General features: G+C 48.9%; 1 protein-coding gene and 2 pseudogenes across 10 annotated transcripts; 2 read left to right on the top strand and 1 right to left on the bottom strand.

The window, feature by feature from the left end:
* The first annotated feature begins 8,917 nt into the window (after positions 1–8,917).
* Positions 8,918–9,340, top strand: LOC309816674 (large ribosomal subunit protein uL1-like; annotated as a pseudogene). The gene has a single exon. The product of its transcript is annotated as a large ribosomal subunit protein uL1-like (transcript).
* Positions 9,341–17,129: 7,789 nt separating this feature from the next.
* CD2BP2 (CD2 cytoplasmic tail binding protein 2) lies at positions 17,130–21,742 on the bottom strand. Of its 8 annotated transcripts, none has more exons than XM_082644199.1 (7): positions 21,722–21,742; positions 20,907–21,010; positions 20,544–20,676; positions 20,259–20,416; positions 19,739–20,174; positions 19,551–19,657; positions 17,130–18,892 (listed from the first exon to the last, which is right to left on the bottom strand). In XM_082644199.1, the coding sequence occupies exons 2-7, from the start codon at positions 20,982–20,984 to the stop codon at positions 18,740–18,742; spliced, it is 1,065 nt and encodes a 354-aa protein (XP_082500325.1). In that variant the 5' UTR covers positions 20,985–21,010; positions 21,722–21,742; the 3' UTR covers positions 17,130–18,739. The 8 variants fall into 8 exon arrangements, with proteins under 8 accessions (XP_082500325.1, XP_082500321.1, XP_082500326.1 ...); XM_082644195.1 differs by lacking the exon at positions 21,722–21,742 and adding an exon at positions 21,549–21,651; XM_082644200.1 differs by lacking the exon at positions 21,722–21,742 and adding an exon at positions 21,549–21,651 and having other exon boundaries at positions 19,739–20,168.
* Positions 21,743–21,754: 12 nt separating this feature from the next.
* Positions 21,755–23,223, top strand: LOC309816558 (sesquipedalian-2-like; annotated as a pseudogene). The gene is made up of 2 exons (XR_014296214.1): positions 21,755–22,304; positions 22,609–23,223. The product of XR_014296214.1 is annotated as a sesquipedalian-2-like (transcript).
* Positions 23,224–23,294: the final 71 nt, after the last annotated feature.

The raw sequence follows: 23,294 nt of genomic DNA, 5'->3' as shown, positions 1-23,294 counted from the left end.
CTGTGTGCACTTGCGCACCTTTCTTTTTTCTTTTTTTTTTTTTTTGGTCACACCACTCAGCTTGCAGGATTAGTTCCCTGTCCAGGGATCAAACCCGGGCCCCCTGCAGTGGAAGCATGGAGTCTTAACCACTGGTCCACCAGGGAATTCCCTTAGGCACATTTCTGAGTCTCAGTTTTCCTGACCTTTAAAGTGGGAATAAGGGATCCACCTACAAGGTTATTTAATTTGTTCATTTATTCCACAAATACTTGTTGAACCCTAACCATGTGTCAGGCATAGTTTATAATTATGAACCTGTCACCTGTCCCCCTGGAGGTGACAGTCTCCTGAGGTGAGACAGAATCTAGACAAATCTATAGTGTTTGCTCTTATGGAGGACAAAGCCAAGTCAAAGGCCCTATAACCAGATCATGCTTGGCTGTTCTGGGAACCACAAGGAAGCCAGTATGTCTGCAGTGGAGAGCCGTTGGGGGGCTTTGTCTTTGAAAAGGGCCTTTGGCTGCTGCCTAGAAGACAGACTATGGGGGGTGGCAGGGGGTGTGGCAAGGGTGGGAGCTCCCGCACCCACGTGAGAGATTAGGGTTAGGTTTAGGGTTAGGGAACCAGGATGATGGGCGATGAGAGGGAAGTGGTCAGCTGCTGACTATCTTCTGAGGTAGAACCAATGGGATTTCTTAACATATTGGATATGGGGGTGTGAGAGAGGGGATCTGAGAGCACCAAGGTTTCTGGCCTGACTAACTGTAAGAACCAAACTGTCATTTTCTGATATGGAAAGGCTGGGGATGGAGCAGGTTTGGGGGAGAAGATATAGAATTGATCAAACATGCTAAGTTTGATATGCCTATTAGACACCCAAGTGGAGGTTTCAAGTAAGCAATTCTCTATGAGCAAGTAAGGAACTCCCAGAAGAGACCCACATTGAAGGTGTAAATTTGGGGGCCATCAGCATTTGGTTGGTGTTTAAAGCTGTGGGTCTAGATGAGCTCACCTCAAGAGTGAGTGTTGATTAACAGAAGAGGACCAGAACTGACATGTGAGATCGGTGTTACTCCAGTTACAGAGAGGGCCATGGTGGCTCAGAGAGTTTAAGTGACTTGCCTAAGATCACACGGCTAGTAAGGGGGTAGAATCTGCATTCAAAACCAGGTCCTAGGGCTTCCCTGGTGGCGCAGTGGTTGGGGATCTGCCTGCTAATGCAGGGGACGTGGGTTCAAGCCCTGGTCTGGGAGGATCCCACATGCCCCGGGGTAGCTAGGCCCGTGAGCCACACCTGCTGAGCCTGCACGTCTGGAGCCTGTGCTCTGCAACGAGAGAGGCCGCGATGGTGAGAGGCCCGTGCACCGCGATGAAGAGTGGCCCCCGCTTGCCACAACTAGAGAAAGCCCTCGCACAGAAACGAAGACCCTTTAAAAAAAAAAAAAAAGGAAACTAAAAATCATAAAATCAAGTTTAAAAAAAAAAAAAAACAGGTCCTAGTTCGAATCTTTCAATACTCCTTTAGAGTCATCTATATAAGCTTCTTTTGATCTAATTTGAGCCAGGGCTATAATTTAGAACATTTAGAGGATTTAACTGGTGTTCATTCAGGTTCCGAAGCCCTCGGTTGTTTCTCAGCTGAGCTTTGAGAACAGCTAGAGAATCAGGAGTCCAAGGTTGGACCTGGAGGTCTGATGGGATTCCCACACACGGAGACAGGGCAGATCTGTGTGCTTTGCAAAGCCAGAGGTGGTAGGAATCAAAATACTAGACTATGAAAGTTGGAGACATTGAACATTAAGACATGATTTTGGATCCATCCCAGCCCCGGAACAATTAGTGGAGTACTCAGTATTACACCCCTGCAGCCTTCCTCCAGTCTGGAAGAATGTCACCAATAGTTGTCACCAACTACTTGCCCTCATCCCAATCCTAAATTAAAGGTAATGGTGCTCATCTCTCCAGGACTGTTATAAGGTTAAACAAGAAAATATCAGTGAGGTCACTCAGCTTATGGCAAGCCCTGGCACAGAGTTTAATTTATTTTTCATCTCCTGCCTCAGCCATTAAGAATATGGAAGCCATATGACTTCCAAGGGTTCCCTCCTGCCCCTACCCCAGGAATTTATTCAGTTTGACTTGTCCCACCTAGGACACAGTTCCACCCTGGGGTTCAGAGGTGGTGCTTTGGGGCTTGTCACCCTGGGCTGGTTGACATCTGCCCTCGCCAGATCCCTTCTCTGCCCTGCTCTCTGCCCTGGAGGCTCCCTTGACCTCTGGCTCCCACTTGGGTTCAGCTAAAGGTAGGACAGCCTGGAGATCAGAGGGAGAGTGAAGAGAGTCAAGACATTTCTTCCCTGCTCTGGATCAGGCCTCTGGCAGTGGCTTTATCTCCCTACCCATGTCTATAGCATCTGTGAGTTGGCCTCCTGGGATATTGTGATTTGCAATAAGAAATATACATTTGACCTTTGTCCCCGTTTCTGGCATGGAGCTCCCCAAACCACAAACACACACACACACACACACACACACTGGAATTGATGATCAGAATTTTACCTCCTCCTCTATGTCTCCAGCTTTCACTGGGGTTCAGCGACACTATTTCTTCCTCTTCTCCTTTAGTCCTTGGGGGCAACAGTCTTTGTAGGTTCTTTTTTTTTTTTTTTGGCTGCGTTGGGTCTTTTTTTTTTTTTTTTTTTTTGCGGTACGCGGGCCTCTCACTGCTGTGGCCTCTCCCATTGCGGAGCACAGCTCCGGACGCGCAGACTCAGCGGCCATGGCTCACGGGCCCAGCCGCTCCGCGGCATGTGGGATCCTCCCGGACCGGGGCTCGAACCCGTGTCCCTTGCATTGGCAGGCGGACTCCCAACCACTGCGCCACCAGGGAAGCCCTGCGTTGGGTCTTTGTTGCTGCCCGCGGGCTTCCTCTGGTTGTGGCAAGTGGGGGTTACTCTTCGTTTTGGTGCTCGGGCTTCTCATTGCGGTGGCTTCTCTTGTGGAGCGTGGGCTCTAGGCACGCGGGCTTCAGTAGTTGTGGCTTGCAGGCTCTAGAGCAGGCTCAGTATTTGTGGCTCATGGGCTTAGTTGCTCCATGGCATGTGGGATCTTCCCAGACCAGGGCTCGAACCCATGTCCCCTGCATTGGCAGGTAGATTCTTAATCACTGCACCACCAGGGGAGTCCTCTTAGTAGCTTCCTTTAAACATACACGTATCTCTACCAGGAGTCCCTATATTAAAGCCTCTGGAATTGTGCTGTCCAATATAATAACCACTGGCTGCATGTAGGTATTTGAATTTAAATTACAATAATTAAATTAAATACAACTTAAAATGCAGTTCCTCCATTGCACTAGCCACATTTCAGTAGTCATTGTGGATAGTGGCTACCACTTTGAACAGTGCAGATATAGAAATCTGATCATGACAGATGGTTCTATTGGACAGCATTGCTCTAGAACCAGCTGAGTTAGACTCTGTTTCCTGCTGGGCTGACTGACCTACCTTCCCCCACATCCGTCAGAACCAAGGCACTTTTATCTGGTTTATATATTTGGGAATCCAGTTTAAACTGTCATTTGTTCTCAACTATTCTAACAGGTATTCAAGACATAATGTTTAGGGACTTCCATGGTGGTTCAGTGGTTTAGACTCCACACTTCCACTGCAGGGGGCATGGGTTCGATCCCTGGTCAGGGAACTAAGGTCCCACATGCTGCATGGCACGACCAAATAAATAAATTCTTTTTTTTTTGGCATATGTACTTTCTTTTAAAATTTAATTTATTAATTAATTTATTTTTGGCTGCGTTGGGTCTTCATTGCTGCATGCGGGCTTTCTATAGTTGTGGTGAGCGGGAGCTACTCTTTGTTGCGGTGCGCAGCCTTCTCATTGCGGTGGCTTCTCTTGTTGCAGAGCATGGGCTCTAGGCGTGCGGGCTCAGTAGTTGTGGCTCGTGGGCTCTAGAGAGCAGGCTCAGTAGTTGTGGCACATGGGCTCAGTTGCTCTGCGGCATGTGGGATCCTCCCGGACCAGGGCTCGAACCCATGTCCCCTGCATTGGCAGGTGGATTCTTAACCACTGCACCACCTGGGAAGTCCAATAAATGAATTCCTAAAAAAAAAGAAGACATAATGTTTAACCCTCATGCACTGAGGGTGGGAACATGCAACAGTGCAGCCACCTTGGAAAAATTTGACAGTTCCTTTACATACTAAACGTTTATAACCATATGACCCAATAATCCCACTTTGGGGTATATACCCAAGAGAACTGAAAACATAAAAACTTATACGTATGCAAAAATTTGTTCACAATGTGCATTATTTCTAATTGCCAAAAAGTGGAAACAACCTACATGTCCATCAACTAATTCATGGATAAACAAAATCCCAATTCTCAATTTTTCATGGTCCCTTGGACCCCAGGTCTCAGTTTCCTCTCTTGGGCTGTTATCTATCTGCTGAGACTGCTGGGTTATAAGCCGGCCTGGCCTCCATCTCAGACCACTCTTCAAAACCATTTCAATGAATATTTATTGAGCACCTACTGTGTGCCAGGTATGGCACTCAGTGCTGGAGGTACACGGGCTCTGCAGGGTTTCTGGCTCTCATGGAACTTACTGCAGCCATTGACAAGAGTTACGAAGGGGAAGCACAGACCTATGAGACCACATAACAGAAGCCCCTACTCAAACCTGAGGATCAAGGAAGGCGTCCTGGAGGAAGAGATACATTCACTGTACCTGAAGGATGAATAATAGAAGTGAACCAGGCAGAGAGAAGAGGGTAGAGAACTCCAGGAAGAGGTAAGAGCTTTAGCAAAGGCCTGAAGGCAATAAGGAGCCTCTGGTGTAGAAGTTGGTGGAAGCAACTCACTGTGACTGGCATGTGGGGTGGGGGATGTGCTGTGAGCAGTAAACACAGGCCTGAGGGCCTTGTTAGGACAGGCGATAACAAACCTGCCAAGCTTCCTATTCTGTCGCAGACCTGGGATCCACAGGCAGCCTTGACAGTAATGGCACCCCAGGCAGTGTCATGCTGGTGCCCTGCCATTTACTGCTCACATTGGAACTTGCAAAGACCAGTGTCTTCCTGAGATTCCCCACAAAAGTCGAGTCGGCACACACTGGTGCAGCTCTCCAATTGTTAAGATACTGGAATAGTTCTGTACCTCTACATAAAGAGCCACTGGCCCAGGACTTCCCTGGTGGTCCAGTGGTTGAGACTCCACGCTTCCACTGCAGGGGGTCGCGGGTTCGATCCCTGGCTGGGGAAATGAGATCCTGCATGCTGCATGGCGTGGCCAAAAAAAAAAAACTTAAAAAGAGCCACTGGCCCAAGAAATCCCTCCAGTAACCCCCACACCAGGCACTCTGGCTACTCCTTCAGGAAACTCCAGAAGGGCCCACATTCCGGCTACTGATAGGTTAACACACCTGAAGAGCAATAGTACACCCTGCCCCCGTGTTATCACGAGGACTAATGTATGTACAATTAAGCCTAGTGCCTAAATGCACATTATTAGTACTTAATGAATGTAGGCTATTATTATTATCACCAAGACAACTTCAGAGCAAAGTCTGCTCCCCAGAAGACAAACCTCCTGTGGGTTTCAGGTAGATGTTACATGTCCTGCCTCCTCGTGAATCCCAGTATAGTTGGTGGCAGAAGGACTGCAGGGAGCCTGTAACTGAGCAGGACCCTATGGGGCCTTCCCAGGACAGCTCCCTGCCCCTTGCCCATCCTGTGCCTGCCTCTTTCCTATAGAAAAACTTTAGCTTTCTGGCCTTCCCCAAGTTCCAAAGAATAAATTTAGTCAGAGAAATGAGAAAATGCAGACACAAAGGAAAATAGTCAAGCAAGACAAAATAATAATAGTTTAGGCATTAAACAAAGTCAAGGACCTTTAGTTCCTCCTCAAGGGCTATAGATAATATTTTGAGCTCTTTTGCAGATACCAGGTGGAAGAAGTTAACTGTATGTTGCCCCAAGAACTTTGACCCCGGACCGGTTGGAAGCAGAAGGTTGATGATGTTGACTCCCGGTTACCTCACTGCCAACAAATCACAAAAATGTCCACAAAATGATCATGCACCCTGCAACCCTCTCCTCAGCATGTAGCCCCTTCCTCATTTCCCTATATAATCTCCAAGCAAAACTTGGGGAATGGGGAGTGGTTCTTTGGGACATGAGTCCACCTCCTCCCCAGGATTGTTGGCTTCCTCAATAAAGCTATCTTTCCTTTTACGCAACACTTGTCTCTAAGTATTGGACTCTTGAGCAATGAGCAGCCTTACCTGAATTCAGTAAAAAGCCCATGGCCATGACATTCAAGGCCCGCGTCCTTCCACCACCCTGCTCTCCCATGCCTGCCTCTCACCCACATTGCATGGGTGCTCATAAACACAGAGAATGGGCCCTTCTGCTGACTTCCATGGAGAACTTTGGAGACATTTCTAGAAAACCAGAAGCTGCTGTTTACTGCCTCTTCTGCCACTGATACTGGGGCACAAGGTGGGGCTAGGCTGGGGTGCAGCATAGTGTAATCTGAGAGCCTGACTGGGGCTCTGACCACAATGGAGTAGTGAGGGCTGGATATACCTACCTATCATAAACAAGTAAAAAGCCCCCCAAAATCTAGGATTTTCAGACACTGGACAACAGGCAGTGCAGGATGGTGAGCTCTGTGCCCTAGTTTATTCTTCTCTGGGACAGAATTCCCAGGAAGCACAGGAAGAGAGAACCCAAATAGACTCTAGCAGTCTCCCTGAGTTGAGGAGGAGACATTGAGAATTTGTGGAGGCCACGGCAATCAGAATTCACAGGGCAGAGTAATGAAGGAGGGAACTGTACCAAGAAGGAACTCTGGACCCTGGCAGAGGGTTGCCATGAGACTTCAGCTGAGTACTGAGCAGGGGAAAAATCCCCAGGGCTCATGCAGAATGGGAGTAGCTGCTGGTCCCACTGGGGAGAGTGAAAAGACCTCCAAACACATGGGCATCTGGTAGAGGATTCAGAAGGGCATTGCCTCAGCATGGGGGCCAAATTAACCCTAGTCTAAAGGCTATTCTGGTCCTAACAAATTGTAAAAGCAAGTCTTGAAAGAATCAAACTGTTTCCAAGGCATTAAGACTCCCCGGAACTGCTTGGCCAAGTAACATAACTGTTTACTAGAACAAAGTTCAAAATATTTAAAGGAGGAGATTTCTGGGAATTCCCGGTGATCCAGTGGTTAGGACTGCACGCTTCTACTGCAGGGGGCACGGGTTCGTTCAGGAAACTAAGATCCCGCATGCTGTGTGGCACAGCTACCCCTGCCCCCAAAAAAGGAGGAGGAGATTTCCACCTATGGTTGAGTGAGGAGGTCAGCAAATCCTCTCTCCAAAAGTAACTGTAAATCTGGGCAAACTAGACAAAACAGCCACTTCAGGGCTCTGAAATCAACCAAAGGCATACCCCAATCCAAGAAGCAAATTGGGTTGAAAACTGCTCAACTCTGAGTTAGAACAGTGAGAGTCTGTGGTGTTCTTGCTTGGGGTTGCTCCATCTTGACCCCTTCCCAGCTTGATATGTTCTGCCAAGGTGAGGCAGGTCTTGAGGACCAGCAGCTTCACTGCTGAAGGGGACTCATTGGATTTAGAGACCCAGACAATGCCCATGCCAAGCGACGTTGCCAATATGTAGCTAAATATGTGGCATGCAAGTGAAGAGCCTGATGCTGTGGCTGTGGACGAGGCAAGCATACTCCTAGCTGAGGCTGTGTGCATTTGCTGCAGAGGGCAGAGGGCCCGCTCCACCCTTACACGCTTGGCTAACCCTGGGGCTACATGTACAGAGACGACCCAGAAGGGCTCAGTGGAAAGTAAGGCTGGGGCCAACTTGAAAACGGCTGGAACTTTGTGCTCTCCTACCCACACACAGATCCATTGGCAGAGGACAGAATTCTCACTGACGCAAAGTAACTGAGTACAACCTCCATCCAATAATTGGCTGACCATTAAGCTACACTGACACAGAGGTCTACCTAGGAACCCAAACTTTAAAATTAAAGGAAAAAAAAAAAGGATTTTTAAAAACAGGGTAGGGACTTCCCTGGTAGTGCAGTGGCTAAGAATCCGCCTGCCAATGCAGGGGACACAGGTTCGAGCCCTGGTCCAGGAAGATCCCACATGATGTGGAGCAACTAAGCCCGTGCACCACAACTACTGAAGCCCACGCGCCTAGAGCCTGTGCTCCGCAACAAGAGAAGCCACTGCAATGAAAAGCCCACGTGCCACAACGAAGACCCAATGCAGACAAAAATAAAATTAATTAATTAATTAATTTGAAAAAACCCACAAAAAACAGGGTAGAAAGGTCAGTGGTCATACACCATGAAGGAGGCAGATTTCACAGATTTTGCCTAGGCCAATTATTAAACAAACAAACATACCATGACAACAATAACCTTTAGGGGGCATCAGAATCCAGTCCAAACTCAGGGGAAAAAAGTAATCAGTAGAAGTTGTCTCTGAATGCCCCCAGATGTTGCATTCAATAGACCAAGTCTTTGAAGTAGCTATTATAAATATGTTCAAAGAACTAAACAAAGAAGTGTGACAGCAAAACAAAGATTCAAAGAAAAGTGTGACAACAATGAATCAAAAATAGATCATCTTGATAAGGGGGTAGAAATCATGTATTTTTTTTAAAAGAAAAGTTCTGATACATGCTACAACATGGATGAACCTTCAAAATAGTATGTTAAGTGAAATAAGCTGGACACAAAAGGACAAATATTATATGATTCCACTTATATGAGGTACCTAGAATAGGCAAATTCATAGAAACAGAAAAAAATAGAGATTATCAGGGACTGGAGGGAGAGAGGAATGGGGAGGTTTTTAGTTAGGGTACAGAGTGTCTGTTGGAATGATGAAAAACTTCTGGAAATGGACATCAAGGTGCTGAAGAAACTCAACAAGAATAAGAAACTGGTCAAGAAGCTGGCCAAAAAGTATGATGCGTTTTTGGCTTCAGAGTCTCTGATCAAGTGGATCCCATGAATCCTGGGCCCAGGCCTGAATATGTCTGGCAAGTTCCCTTCCTAACTGACCCACAATGAGAACATGAAGGCCAAAGTTGATGAAGTGAAGTCCATGATCAAGTTCCAGATAAAGAAGGTACTGTGTCTGGCAGTGGCTGTTGGCCACATGAAGGTGAAAGATGATGAGCTTGTGTACAACATACAGTTAGCTGTCAACTTCCTGGTGTCATTGCTCAAGAAAAATTGGCAGAACATCCGGGCTTTATACATTAAGAGCACCATGGGCAAGCCCCAGCGCCTGTACTAAGGTGCAGCTTAATAAACCATACTCCCATCATTAAAAAAAAAAAAAACAAAGGAACTCTGGAGTTGAAAGTAACAATAATAACTGAAGTGAAATATTCACTAAAGGGACTCAACAACAGATTTAAGATGACAGATGATAGAATCAGTGAACTTGAAGATGGGTCAGTAGAAACTATCCAATCTGAAGAACATAGAGGGAAAAGGGAAATAAAAATGAGTCGTGGGACTTCCCTGGTGGTCCAGTGCGTAGGACTCTGTGTTCCCAATGCAGGGAGCCCTGGTTTTATCCCTGGTCAGGGAACTAGATCCCACCTGCATGCCACAACTAAGAAGTCCGCATGCCTCAACTAAAGATCCTGTGCACCGCAATGACCTGGAGCAGACAAAATAAATAAATTAAATAAATAAATAAACAAATAAATATATTTTTTAAAAAATAAGTCTTTGCTCAGTTATCTATGGAACAACAGGTGTCCCAACATAAGCATAGTAGGAGTCCCAACAGGAAAGGAAAAAGAGAAAAGGGCAGAAAAAAATATTTGAAGAAACAATGGCAGAGATTCCCAGTTGGTGAACATATCTACATACTGGGAGGATGGCACACCCAGTTTCATGGGGACAGAATCTCCTGTGCTCAGGACCCTTCCAGACCCTGCCCTATGTACTTCTTCATCTGGGTGTTCATCTATATCCTTTATAGTATTCTGTATAATAAACCGGTAAACAAAAATCTAGACACAAAGCAATGAAGTGACTTGTCTGCTGCTAATAAGTAGCAAAGCTGGAATTCAAACTCAGGACTATCTGACTAAGAAACCAAAATCTTAATCACTTTGCTCATGGAATATGTCTTCGTAGAAACTAGTAACATAAAGTACTTTATCAGGGAAAAGGAAAAAAAAAGACACGATAGCCAAAAACTTCCCAAATTTGATGAAAAAATAATCTGAGAAACTCAATGAATACCATGTAGGATACATACAAAAAGATCCATGGTCAGACACATTATAGCCAAACTGTTGAAAGACAACAAGAAAAATCATAAAAGCAGCAAATACAAAAGACTCATCATGTGTAGGGCAGCATCAATACTGATATACGTCGACTTTGCATCTGAAACAATGGAGATCAGAAGGTAGTAGAATGACTTATGCAAAGTGCAATAAACAATTCAAAAATGAAATTAAGAAAGCAATCCCAGGGAATTCCCTGGTGGTCCAGTGGTTAGGACTCCACACTCTCACTGCCGAGGGCCTGGGTTCAATCCCTGGTCAGGGAACTAAGATCCCACAAGCTGCACAGCAAAAAAAGAAAAAAGAAAAAGAAAGAAAGCAGTTCCATAAATGATTTTGTGCCAGTAAATTCAACCACATAGATGAAATGGAAACATTCCTTAAAAATAATAAACTACCAGGGCTTCTCTGGTGGCACAGTGGTTGAGAGTCCGCCTGCCGATGCAGGGGACACAGGTTCGTGCCCTGGTCCAGAAAGATCCCACATGCCACGGAGCGGCTGGGCCCGTGAGCCATGGCTGCTGGGCCTGTGCGTCCGGAGCCTGTGCTCCACAACGGGAGAGGCCACAACAGTGAGAGGCCCGCGTACCGCAAAATAATAATAATAATAATAATAAACTACCAAAGCTCACTCAAGAATAGAAAACTTGGGGACTTCCCTGGTGATCCAGTGGATAAGAGTCCGTGCTCCCATTGCAGGGGGTCCGGGTTCGATCCCTCGTCAGGGAACTAGGTCCCACATGCATGCCACAACTAAGAGTTTGCATGCCGCAACTAAGGCCCGGCGCTGCCTAAATAAATAAATACATATTAAAAAAAAAGAAAACTCGAATTAGCCTTACATAATTAATGAAACAATTTGTAGTTAAACCTTCCTATGAAATTAATTTGAGCACTGTGCCTAAAATAAAAGCTTTATCTTCAAAACTAGCACAGACCTCTAGGCATTGAGAGGCAACGTTTTTTCTTTTTCATTCCCAGAAATACTCTTTCATCATACAAAATTTCTTGGTTTGGAGGGTTTTGGGGTGTGTTTTTTGCTGTTGTTGTATTTGTTTTTGTCTCTACATGAGCCAACTTTCAAAATATTTGGAAGCATAAAGGATTCACCCTCAGGTTTCCAGCATTCCTTTCCTGGTGACATTGTAAAGTCAGTTGAATTCCTTCACATTCCCCATAAACTGGAGGTAATAAATGGAAATATTCAGGAAAGGAAAAAAACTTTCCTACAAAGAAAACTCCAGGCACAGATGGCTCCACTGGTAAATTCTACCAAATATTTAAGGAAGAACTCAATAATATCAATAAATATTATTAGGAAGAAATAGATATCAATTCTACATGACTTAACATTATCCCAGTCAAATCCCAACAAGGTTTTGAGAAACTGACAAGCTGATTCTAAAATTTATATAGAAAGCCAAAGACATAGACTAGCCAAAACAATTTTTAAAAAGGAAAAAGAGGAAGTACATTACATGACGTCAAGACTCACTATACAGCTACAGTTATCAAGACATGGTTTTGGTGTAGAGATAAACATACAAATTAATGAAATAAAATAAATAATTCAGAAAAAGATGAACATATATGTGGTCAATTGATGTTTAGCAAAGGTGGCAGGGCAATACGATGGGGGAAAGGAGAATATTCTCAACAAATGGTGCTGAAACAATTGGATAGCCATATGCAAAAAAAAAATGAATCATATACAAAAGCTAAGTCGAATGTATCATAAACCCAAATGTTAAAGCTAAAACTATAAAGCTTCTAGAAGAAAACATAGAAAATCTTAGTTACCCCGGGTTTGATGAAGATTTCTTAAATAGGACACAAAAAGCACAAACTATAAAAGAAAAAAAATTACCAAATTGAACTCATCGAAATTAAAAATTTTTTTGTTCTTCAAAAGATACTGATTTTTTTTTTTTTTTTTTTTTTTTGCGATACGCGGGCCTCTCACCGCTGTGGCCTCTCCCGTTGCGGAGCACAGGCTCCGGACGTGCAGGCTCAGTGGCCATGGCTCACGGGCCCAGCCGCTCCGTGGCATGTGGGATCTTCCCGAGCCGGGGCACGAATCCGTGTCCCCTGCATCGGCAGGCGGACTCTCAACCACTGCGCCACCAGGGAAGCCCCCCAAAATACTGATTTTTAAAAATGAAATGAAAAGCTATGGACTGAGAGAAAATATTTGCAAAATATGTATCTGAAAAAGCCCTTGTATCTGAGATATATTAAGGTCTCACAACTCAATAAGAAGACCCAATTTGGGCTTCCCTGGTGGCGCAGTGGTTGAGAGTCCGCCTGCTGATGCAGGGGACACGGATTCGTGCCCCGGTCCGGGAAGATCCCACGTACCGCGGAGCGGCTGGGCCCGTGAGCCATGGCCGCTGAGCCTGCGCGTCCAGAGCCTGTGCTCCGCAACGGGGGAGGCCACAGCGGTGAGAGGCCCGCGTATCGCAAAAAGAAAAAAAAAAAAAAGACCCAATTTAAAAATAGGCCATAAATTGGAACAGACAGCTCACCAAAAATTCTGTCTGGACTTTAGGATCACACAGGCCTGGGTTCAAATCCTGACTCTACCATTTTCAGACTTTGCCATATTGGGCAGGTCAGTTTACCTCATCTCTCTAAGCCTCATTTTTCTCATCAGCAAGATGGGGAAAATATGTAACTAAATAGTAGGTAGTCGAGAAGATTAAACATAATATTCCTAACTTATTTAGATACTTAAGGAATGTCAGGAATTCCCTGGCGGTGCAGTGGTTAGGACGCCACACTCTCACTGCCAAGGGCCTGGATTCAATCCCTGGTTGGGGAACTAAGATCCTGCAAGCCTCGCAACATGGCCAAAAAAAAAAATAGAATAAGAGGATCTGAGTACCAGCCTGTCACTTTATTTTTTTAATTGGGGTGTAGTTGATTTACAATATGATATTAGTTTCAGGCGTACCTTACAGTGATTCAAAACTTATAGATTTACTCCATTTAAAGTTATTATAAAGTATTGGCTATATTCCCAGTGCTGTACAATACATCCTGTAGCTTACTTATTTTTTTAAATTAATTAATTAATTACTTTATTTATTTATTTTTGACTGCATTGGGTCTTTGTTGCTGCGCGCGGCTTTCTCTAGTTGCAGTCAGCAGGGGCTACTCTTCGTTGTGGTGTGCGGGCTTCTCATTGTGGTGGCTTCTCTTGTTGCAGAGCATGGGCTCTAGGTGCGTGGGCTTCAGTACTTGTGGCACGCGGGCTTCAGTACTTGTGGCACGCGGGCTTCAGTAGTTGTGGCGCACGGGCTTAGTTGCTCCGCGGCATGTGGGATCTTCCCGGACCAGGGCTCGAACCTGTGTCGCCTGCATTGGCAGGCAGATTCTTAACCACTAGCTTACTTATTTTTACATAGTAGTTTGTACCTCTTAATCCTCTACCCCTATCTCACCCCACACAACCGGAAAAAAAAAAAGAAAGGTCAAACACCCTCCTCTTCTCTTATTAAGTAGAGATGGGTTTAGCCTCAGAAGTCTGGGTCAGATAAGAGGCAGCAGCGCCCTTCGGCCAGAGGGCAAAAGCCCACATTGTGTCCAAGTGAGTGTGAAGAGGCTGAGACAGAGAAATGTGTCCAAAATAGGGCATGGGAGCCGCAGGGCCTGATGCCACTGAGAGCTGCAGAGATACTTGGGGTAGAGATACGAGGCGTAGTGGGTGGAGAACAGGAAAGTGAGAACAAGGATGATAGATAGCATCAGAACAGGAAAACCAGAGGCTGCCTAAGCAAATCTCAGCATCAGCGTCTGCAGCTAGGTTTTACATACTTGTCACATGCAGTATTTACACAGGGAGATGGGGTCTTACCTACAGGGCAGGCTGAGCCAGACAAGCCTCCTAGAGAAGAGGGCAGCAGCAGTCCCCAGCCAGCCAGCTGGAGATGTGTGCTGGGAAGCTCCCCCAGGAGGAGGTTGAAGCTGGTCTGGGAAATGGTGAACCCACCACAATGAAAGTGTATCATTGAACTTGGGGAATGGCCAAAAAGGACCAGGGGCAGCCCAGCCTCCACAGGGAGTTCAGAAATGGCTACTGACTTGAAGGTACATTATCCACCCTGGAATCCTGCGCAAAACATCTGCTACTAAATCCACCCTTGAGGGAATTCCCTGGCGGTCCAGTGGTTAGGACTCCACGTTTTCACTGCTGAGGACATGGGTTCAGTTCCTCGTCAGGGAACTAAGATCCTGCAAGCCGCGGGGTGTGCTAATTAATTAATTAATTAATTAATTAATCCACCCTTGAGAGGAATTCCTCTCGGGTCTCAGCACCAGAAACAGCTTGGCATCTCCAGGGCTCCAGCTTGGTTCTGGCTGGGAGCAGAGTGGAAGGCAAGCTGCCAGGTTCAGGTCTCCCCACTGCCTGGGAGCTTGGGGTTCAGTGACTGTGCAATGAGACTTCCAGCCAGCCGGGCGGGTCTGGAAGGGGTGGCAGGTGTGTCAAAGGTGTGAAGGTGCCCAAACTCCTCAGGCTTTGTGGATCCTGATTCTTCATTAATCTTAACTCCTTTTGGGCTCTTTCCCAGTCCTTGTCTCCCCCAGGGTCCCACCAGATGCCCAGGGCAGAGTGATACCCCAGCCCTCCACCAGGAGTGTCTAGACTCACCCTCCCTCACTCTCGCTACTCTTCTGGAAAATGGCCTGCCAAAGGCAAGAGGCTGCATTTCAGAGGGTCTGGTGTCCCAGATGCAGTGATGACACCTGCAGCTTTGACCTTGAACCCCTCCTATAAATTTTCCCATGGCTCAGTGACACCCCCAGGAGTTAGAATGACCCTAAAGACCCCTCCATCCTGCCCCTCTGGGGGACGCTTGGGTCTAGACACCTGTACACTGCCCATCCAGGTCACACCTCACCCCCTCTGGGGCAACAAACAGCCCCACAGGTTCCCACTCCCCAGTCTGGCTCAGGAAGGCGCTGTCCCCCTGACACACAGGAGGGGGAAAGAAATGGCTCATTCCCTATTCATTCATCAGCACTGATTCCCTGTCTCAGGCTAACTGGTGAAGACAGGCCAGGAAAAACCGCTCTGGGTGCTGCATCAGACATCTGTGCTACTGGGTGCTGTGGAAGAAATGCTGCCCAACCTGGCAGGTGGGAGTGGGAGTCAGGAAGCCCTTAGGAAAAGGAGGCCTAGAGCTAAGGCACGACAGACATAGTCACTGGTCTCCCTGGAGAGTCTGAAAAGAGAGAAGGGCATCATTGGCCAGGCTGGAGAAGTGAATTATTTGTCCTGTTCTGGGAGCAGGCTGGAGCCTAGAGCCTGGCGTCGGGGGAGGCCGGGAGGAAGGAAAGCAAAGGCAGCTGTGGAGGCGGAGGGGCTGGCTCAGGCCAGGCCATGGAAAACCTTCTATCAGCTTCAAGCTTTTGAACTTTGAGGGCAATGAGGAGCCTACAAAAGTTTCAGTGAGGGGCTTCCCTGGTGGTCCCGTGGTTAAGAACCCACCTGCCAATGCAGGGAACATGGGTTCGAGCCTCGGTCCGGGAATATCCCACATGCCGCGGAGCAACTAAGCCCATGCGCCACAACTACTGAACCTGCGCTCTAGAGCCCACGAGCCACAACTACTGAAGCCCACGTGCCTAGAGCCCGTGCTCCACAACAGGAGAAGCCACCGCAATGAGAAGCCCGCGCATCACAACCAAGAGGAGCCGCCACTCGCTGCATCTAGAGAAAGCCCGCGCGCAGCAACGAAGACCCAACACAGCCAAAGATAAATTAAAAAAAAAAAAAGTGATGCCTATAAAAAAAAAAAAGTTTCAGTGAAAGGCAAGGGACTTCACCTCTGTGGTCTTCCTCCCCCAAACCCATAACCCAAATCTAATCATGGGGGTAATACCAGACAAGCCCAAACTTTAGGAATTTGACAAAATACCTAACCAGCACCCCTCAAACTGGTCAAGGTCAGTTAAAACAAGTCTGAGGACCAGACAGAACAGAGGAAGCTAAAGAGACATGACAGCTAAATGTCCCGCAGTGTCCCAGATCGGGACACTGAAACAGAAGAGAGGCATTAGGGAAAAGCTAGTAAAATATAAATAAAGTGTGAGGTTTAGTGAGCGGTAATCCATCCATACAATGGAATGTTAGCCAACAACAAAAAAGATAAAGTACTGTTACACATTACATGGATGAATCTTGAAAACATGCTAAGTAGAAGCAGCAGACACAGAAAACACAGACCACGTATGGTATGATTCCATTTGTAGGAAATGTCCAGAATAGGCAAATCTACAGGGACAGGAAGTAGATTAGAGGTTGGCAGGGACTGGAGAGTGAGGGGGGATGGAGAGGAATAGGGAGGAACTGCTGACAGGTGGGGTTTCTTTTAGAGAAAAATGTTCTAAAATGATTGTAGCAATGGTTGCACAACCCTGTGAATGTACTAAAAACAATGGTACTTTAAATGGGTGGATTCTCTCTCAATAAAGCTGTTTAAAAATAGCAAGGTCATTGGTACACTGGTTGTAACAAATGTACTACTGAAAGATGTTAACAACAGGGGAAGCTGGGTGAACTCTGTACTATTTTTGTAAATTTTCTGTTAATCTACAAAACTATTGTAAGATATACAAAGCTTATATAAAAATTAAAGGCAAGGGAGTTGTTGATAGGGGCTTGAAATAGGGACAAGGTGAAGGGAGAGAGAATTTACTGATGCTTCATGATGCTCCATGATGCTCATGAAGGAGAGGCATTCAGCTGGATGGAGTGTTAGTTTCCTATTGAGGCTACAACAAATGACTCCAAACTTAACAACTTAAAACAACACAATTTTATTAGTTCTAGAAGAGGTCAAAAGTCCAAAATGGTTTTCACTGGGCTAAAACCCACAGTGGGGCTGCATTTCTTTGTGGAGACTCTGGGAAAAACCCGTTTTCTTGCCTTTTCCAGCTTCTACAGGCTGCTGCATTCCTTGGTACATGGCCCCTTCTTCCATCTTCAAACCCAGCCGTGGGTATAACATCTTCATCTCCCTCTCACTTTGACCCGCCTCAGTCCCTTTCATGTAACAGGACCCTTGTGGTTACACTGGGCCCACCTCAATAATCCAGAATAATCGCCCCATCTCAGTCATTAACATAATAACATTTCAAGGTCCCTTTTGCCATATAGTCATATATTCACAAGTGGCCATCTCTGGGGGCCATTATTCTGCCTACACATGGTGTCTTCAGGGAGGTGAACACAGGAGGCTGTACGGGTGGGGAAGGTGAGGTCAGCTTTGGATTGTGGAGCCCGGGGTGCCTTTGGGACATCCAGGGGAACTGCCCCCCATGGCGTCCATCTATTCACCAAACACTAAGTACCTCCCATGAGTCGGTCACTGGGGATATAAACGTGAACATTGTATTTCACTGGTTCTAAGACATCTGTTTTTCACTTTGAAACATTTCTGAAATCAGGAGGCAGCTCTGAATCAATGACATCTTACAACTGCAATGCGCAGGCTTTTCTTTCTAACTGACACATAAAGTAAGACATCTTACAACTGAAGGCATCTTGAAGTCAATGAAATCCAGGTCTGGGCTGGCACTAGAATGGGCCTGATTATTATAGTAGTTAATTATTATATAAGCTGGGTGCCTCACTAGAGCATCAAGTATCCCCACGCTGCCCTCCAGCCTTTCCTGGTTCCAAGCCTGACTCCTTCCACCCTCCCATCTGCCCCCATGGCTCTGGTGCTTGACTCTCCCATAGGTAACAGACTCCACCAGAGCCCCGGCCACACCCATGCTCAGCTCCACCACAGCAGGGTCCACGAAACAGCCCCTTTCCCCAGGTGTAACCTCAGTCCTGGAGTCAGGCCCAGTGGTTTTCCACCTGGCTGCACGTGGGAAACACCTGGGAGCTTTTTAAAGCCCCAAACACCAGGCCGTTACCTAGATCAATTCATTCAGAATCTCTGCAGAGTGATGTTACAGCTCCCCATAAAACTCCAACAGAGAGCCAAGGTGGAGAACTAACTGGTGTGAGTGAGGAGAGGCATAAGGCAGCACCGGTGGGAGGTGGAAGGTGTTTGGTTCAGACTATACAATTATGCGTATCAGTCTTCCTCCCAATCCCTCCCCCTGACTCTGAATTCTTGGGAGGGGACCAGCCCAGTTCTCTCAGTTCCCTCAAGGCACTAACCAGTGTCAGACACATTGTGGGAGCCCAGGAAATGTAAGCCACAAGGCTTCCAAGGCCAGACAGAAAAGCCCTGGTGCCAAGAAAGGTCTTCGAAGGGAGCCCACTGGGTCTGGGCCCGCCCTCTGACGTGCTGTGTAACCTCCAGTGAGACACTGCCCATCTCTGTGCCTGTACAAAGCATGACTGGCCCAGGTGGCCTTGAAAGGTCCTTCAAGTGCCAACATTGAGTCTAGACTTTACCTAAGAGGCCGTTTCTATCCACTTCGAAGAAGGCTGAGGCAGTGGGGAGCCAGTGAGTATCAGCTTTCCTGCTCACTCCCAACAGATGTCCCAGCCTTTCCAGGCCTAAAGTCTCCACTTCTGGGGCTCTGTCCTGCACTGGCTGAAAGGCAGAGCATCTTAGGTCTTAAAAGCCAAAGACCTAAGAACAGCAAAACAAGAACCGCCAGAGGATTCTGGAGAACGGCATGTGAGTGGAGAGATTTTTAGATGGTGAACAAAGTCCAGGTTGGGAGGCCACAAGACACCTGACAGGCCCAGCTCTGCCCCAAAGACTGGTAAACAAAGGTGAAGTGGTTCAAGGGACCAGAGACAAACTCCCAAGGAGGAACTTCATGAGAGGAAACACTCAAGGGCCAAAGCAAGTCCAAAGGGGTCTGGAAAACGTTCCCGACTTCTGGCCATCAGCCCAGCCAAGGCCCTAATATACAACTAAAGGCTTTTATTGGGAAAAGGAAGTTAACTGAAAAGTGGCTCCCAATATCCTCACTGCCTAAGGCAGCCGGGGCCTCCTCCGCAAAATCCAGGAAAGAAGGGGCCACCAAACTCGGCCCTCAGTAGGCTCAGGTGTAGAGGTCAAAATCAATCCGTTTGGAATTGTAGAACTGTCCGCCGGGGGCATCCAGCTTCCGGCAATAAACACCGTCCGGGAAATAGCCTTCATTCACCCAGGTCTGCAAGAAGAGAGGGCAGAGCTGGGGGAGGACTAATGGGGTGGGGGGAGGGAGAGAAGAGGCAAAGTGAAGAAGAAAGGATTTTACCTGCATCTGGGTGCTGGAGAAGGGTCCATACAGCTCAGCATCCCCTGTGTTCTCCCACTTATATTCCCACATCACATCGGCCAGACCATCTCCGGGCAACTCTGCTTCTAAAATAAAAGGCAGAGCCATCTGGGCATCAAGGGGCCTGCCCCTGCCCACAACACCCCTCCTCTGCCCTTCAATCTTACCTCCTCTCTGGGCAGGGGTTGGGGTCTCCAGCTCCCCCTCCGCCACTTCCTCAGCAAACATGTCCAGGGAGGGTTGGGCTGTGGGGTCACGGGGTCCCTGGGTCTGGCACCCCAACCCCTTCAGCCGCATGGCCAATCGTTCCCTTGTCTCCTGATACACTCCGAGGTTGCCCCGAGCCACCATCTGGTCAGCCAACCCGGAGAGCCGGTCCAGGCGCTGGGGGGAACTGGGCCGCCCAGGTCCCTTGCTGCCCCCTTTGCCTCCTCCTCGGGCTCCCAGGCGCCTCAGTGCCCCAGCCACTGTCTCTCTTGGCAACATCAGCTCCAGAAGGCCCTCCAGGAGGGCTTGGGCGCTCATTGGTGTCTGGCCCAAGCTATCCTCCTCCTCTGAGTCTGACGGCGGCCGCTGATTAGGCGGCCGCTCCCTGATCTTTACCTGCAACGTGAAAATGGAAGGGTTTCATTTCAGACAAACTGCCAGCAAGGCCCAGGCCCAGCCATGCCAGCCTCTGGACCTCACCCAGTCAATGTTGTCCAGCCAGCTGTCTCGGATCTGAGCTTCCCGGTTCAGGAAATAGTTGCCATCAGCATCAAAGTGGCCTTCCTCCATCTCTTCCTGCAGGTTGAAGGGTGTGATCCGCACACCTCCCTCACTGGGGAGTGTGGCTGCTTCCTGACCTGCACCAAAGACACAGGCGTCCCATGCTAGGAATGCAAAAAAGAGACAGGAGCCTCCTGTGCTCTGTGACCTCAGAAGCCCCTATTTGTTCCTCCAGCGGAAAGTCAATTCTTGGCTATAGCTCACCTTCTACATCTTCTGAGGCCAGGATGTCATATTTGCTGGACCCTTCATCATCATCCTCCTCATCGCTGTCCAAAGAGTGTTTGCCTTTGAAGCGGCTCCCAGGACCTCCTGCCCCAGCCACAGGGTCCACCAACTGTGGGCAGGAGTCAGAAATCGAGAGACATGCAGGTTACTGGCTATTACTCAAAATACTCTAGGATCTAGACTCAAACTGAAAATCCTGCAAACCCATTTCTCAGAGCACATAGAAAAGCTAGCTAGCCCTTTCCACCTTTCCTTTGTCCCTCCAGATTTCCCTCCTGCCTTCTAGCTTTTTTTCCTCCCCTCACTCCTCCCCAGAACGCAAGAATCTGGCCCCCTCACCTTTTTCTTGGGGACACTGATTTCATCCTCATCATCCTCATCTCCCACGCCTTGGAAGGTCACTTTCCTCTTTGGCATGACTGGACAGAGGGGCCTTTCTCAAGCTGAGCCGAGGAAAAGGGTGCAGATTAAAGGAACTGGGTGAGGAGAATACTCACCGCGAGAGGGTCTCCCGCACAACAAATCTTTCCCTTGGTCGGTACTGGATCCAGTTTGGGAGGGGAGGGAGCACAGAATCAGGGGCCGAAAGGGGAGCTGGCAGCCAAGAGGCCCCCAGGACTTGGTCTGGCATCCGAAAGAGCTGCTGGAGTGGGGATGGAGAGGTGGACGCGCGGAGGAGCTCCCCACGGGCACCCCCCCCCCCGTTGAGACGCGCTCCCTCGCGCGACCACCACCATTCCCGGCCCCCGCAGTCCTGGGCGCGACGTTGCTCCGAGAGCAGACACCCGCTCAACCACCTCCAGCTTCCTCGTAGCCCGCGGGGCCCCGGCGAACCCAGGACCTGGAACCCTGGCAGCCCCGCTCCTCCCTGCGCCGAGCTCCCGACTCCGTGGGGTGACCCCCAACTGTCCTGGGCTGTGTACAAATCAAAGAGGCGGCAGAGCCACGAGGACTCCAGCAATCCAGCCGGCACGCGCTCACCTAAAGACCCAGGAAAGGTGGGGGAATACAGGGAGACAGGTTTTCGCCAAGGCTACATCCGGGGCACCCGCCCGCCACCACCCGGAAGAGAACTGTGGAAGGCGCCAGGGAAGGCCGGAAGTGGCTTCACTCGTGTTAGAGGACTAACTGAAGGGGCGGGCGGAAGTACGTACGCGCTGAGCGGGGAAAGACACCCCCTCCCAGATGTGACGTGAGCCGTGTGGGGCGACGACGGCGAGCCGAGGGGACGTATGAACGCCTAAACCCTGATCGGACGAGAGGGATGGCCGGAAGTGGTCTCGATTCCCTCCTACAGCAGTAGAGGCTCTGGGGAGAAAGCGGAGCGCGCTGTACCTAAAGGGGCGCCCAGAGTCACGATGGAGGGACAAGGTCCCAGCAGGGCCGCTGGGTCCCTGCCCTTGTTTCCCTTTCCCCGGTTGAGTCTCGTTTTCTCCAGGGCTGGCTCTGCGCCTTTCATCATCTTATGAGATCCTGCCTTCCTACTCTCAGCGTCCCGTTGTCCGCCCTCTCCTAGTTCGAGGTGCGGCCTTGCTCTTGTCCCAGAGGGGTTGCTCGGTTCTCCTGGCGTACTTTCCCAACCCAGCTCCTTTTAGGACCCAGGGGAAGTCACTTACCCCACGCCTACCCCCTGGGCGATTTCCCGGTTTCTGAGGTGGGAAGAGCCATAATAGGAGAGGTGGCAGTGGCACCTGTGCCCAGTACCGAGGCCAGAGGCCCCTTGTGCCCTCATCTCAGGTAGGCCTGGAAAGGGGCAGTAGTGGATACCCATGCCCCACCCCCCCAAACAGGACCCCAGCCCAGCAGCCCCTGCCCAGGTTTTGTAACCTGTCCCAAGGGGCAGAGTTGGGGTTGGGAAGTGGGAGGTCGTCCCACTGCTCAGGGTACAAGACCTCTACCTCTTGAGGATACTCAGAGTCTGAATCCCAGTAGGCCAAGGCTGGGCCCAGAAAGAGCCTACTGGAGCCAGAGGAGGGCACTGGGGGCAGCTGCGGTCCCTAGGATAACCAGATGGACCACCCCTCCTTTTTCCTGCCCCTAGGGTTTCCTCCCAGATTGGACAACCATGAAACTGCACCACAAGCCCGTGCTCGGTTTCTTCCGTGGGTACAGAACACAGGCTGTGGACCGGGAGGGCATCCTACTAAAGAAGGGGGCCAGAAATACCAGCTACCAGCACCGCTGGTTCATCCTCCGGGGAAACCTCCTCTTCTACCTGAACACCAGGCTGGCCCACACACCCCTGAGCCTCATCCTGTTAGAGAACTGCCAGGTGGAGCCACACCTTGGGGCCACAGAACCCTACACCTTTTACCATCCTGACCCCAGGGGTAGAAGGTGGGCAGGCCTACAAGCCGGCAGCAGAAAACCAGAAGCTGGGAGCCTGGCTGTGCTGCTACGCTCCCTGGAGGCCCAGCACCAGGAGCTGTGCCAGGCAGCTGGACAAGAGACCAGCTCACCCCCAGAGGACTGTGGCTCCCCACAGTACAGAGAGGGCAGTACCTCTCCAGCTTGCAGGAGTTGCACGAGCACTTTGGGAAGGAGATCCGGGTGCTGCAGGCGGCGCACAGACGGCTCCAGGAGGCCAGTAACAACGGAGGCAGCGGATCCCAGGCAGAGGTGAAGCGAAGCTCAACCACTGTCTGTTGATGAGTGACTAATAGACCAAAGGCCAAAAGGTACCTACCTGCCGAGACCAGGAGACCAGCCGATTGCTTCAAGAGACAC

Source organism: Mesoplodon mirus (assembly GCF_964341445.2).
Source record: "Mesoplodon mirus genome assembly, chromosome: 15".
In the NCBI taxonomy this organism is placed as follows: Eukaryota; Metazoa; Chordata; class Mammalia; order Artiodactyla; family Ziphiidae; genus Mesoplodon; species Mesoplodon mirus.
Note: the sequence above shows the minus strand (reverse complement) of the source record. Positions and strands in the feature narration are given on the sequence as shown.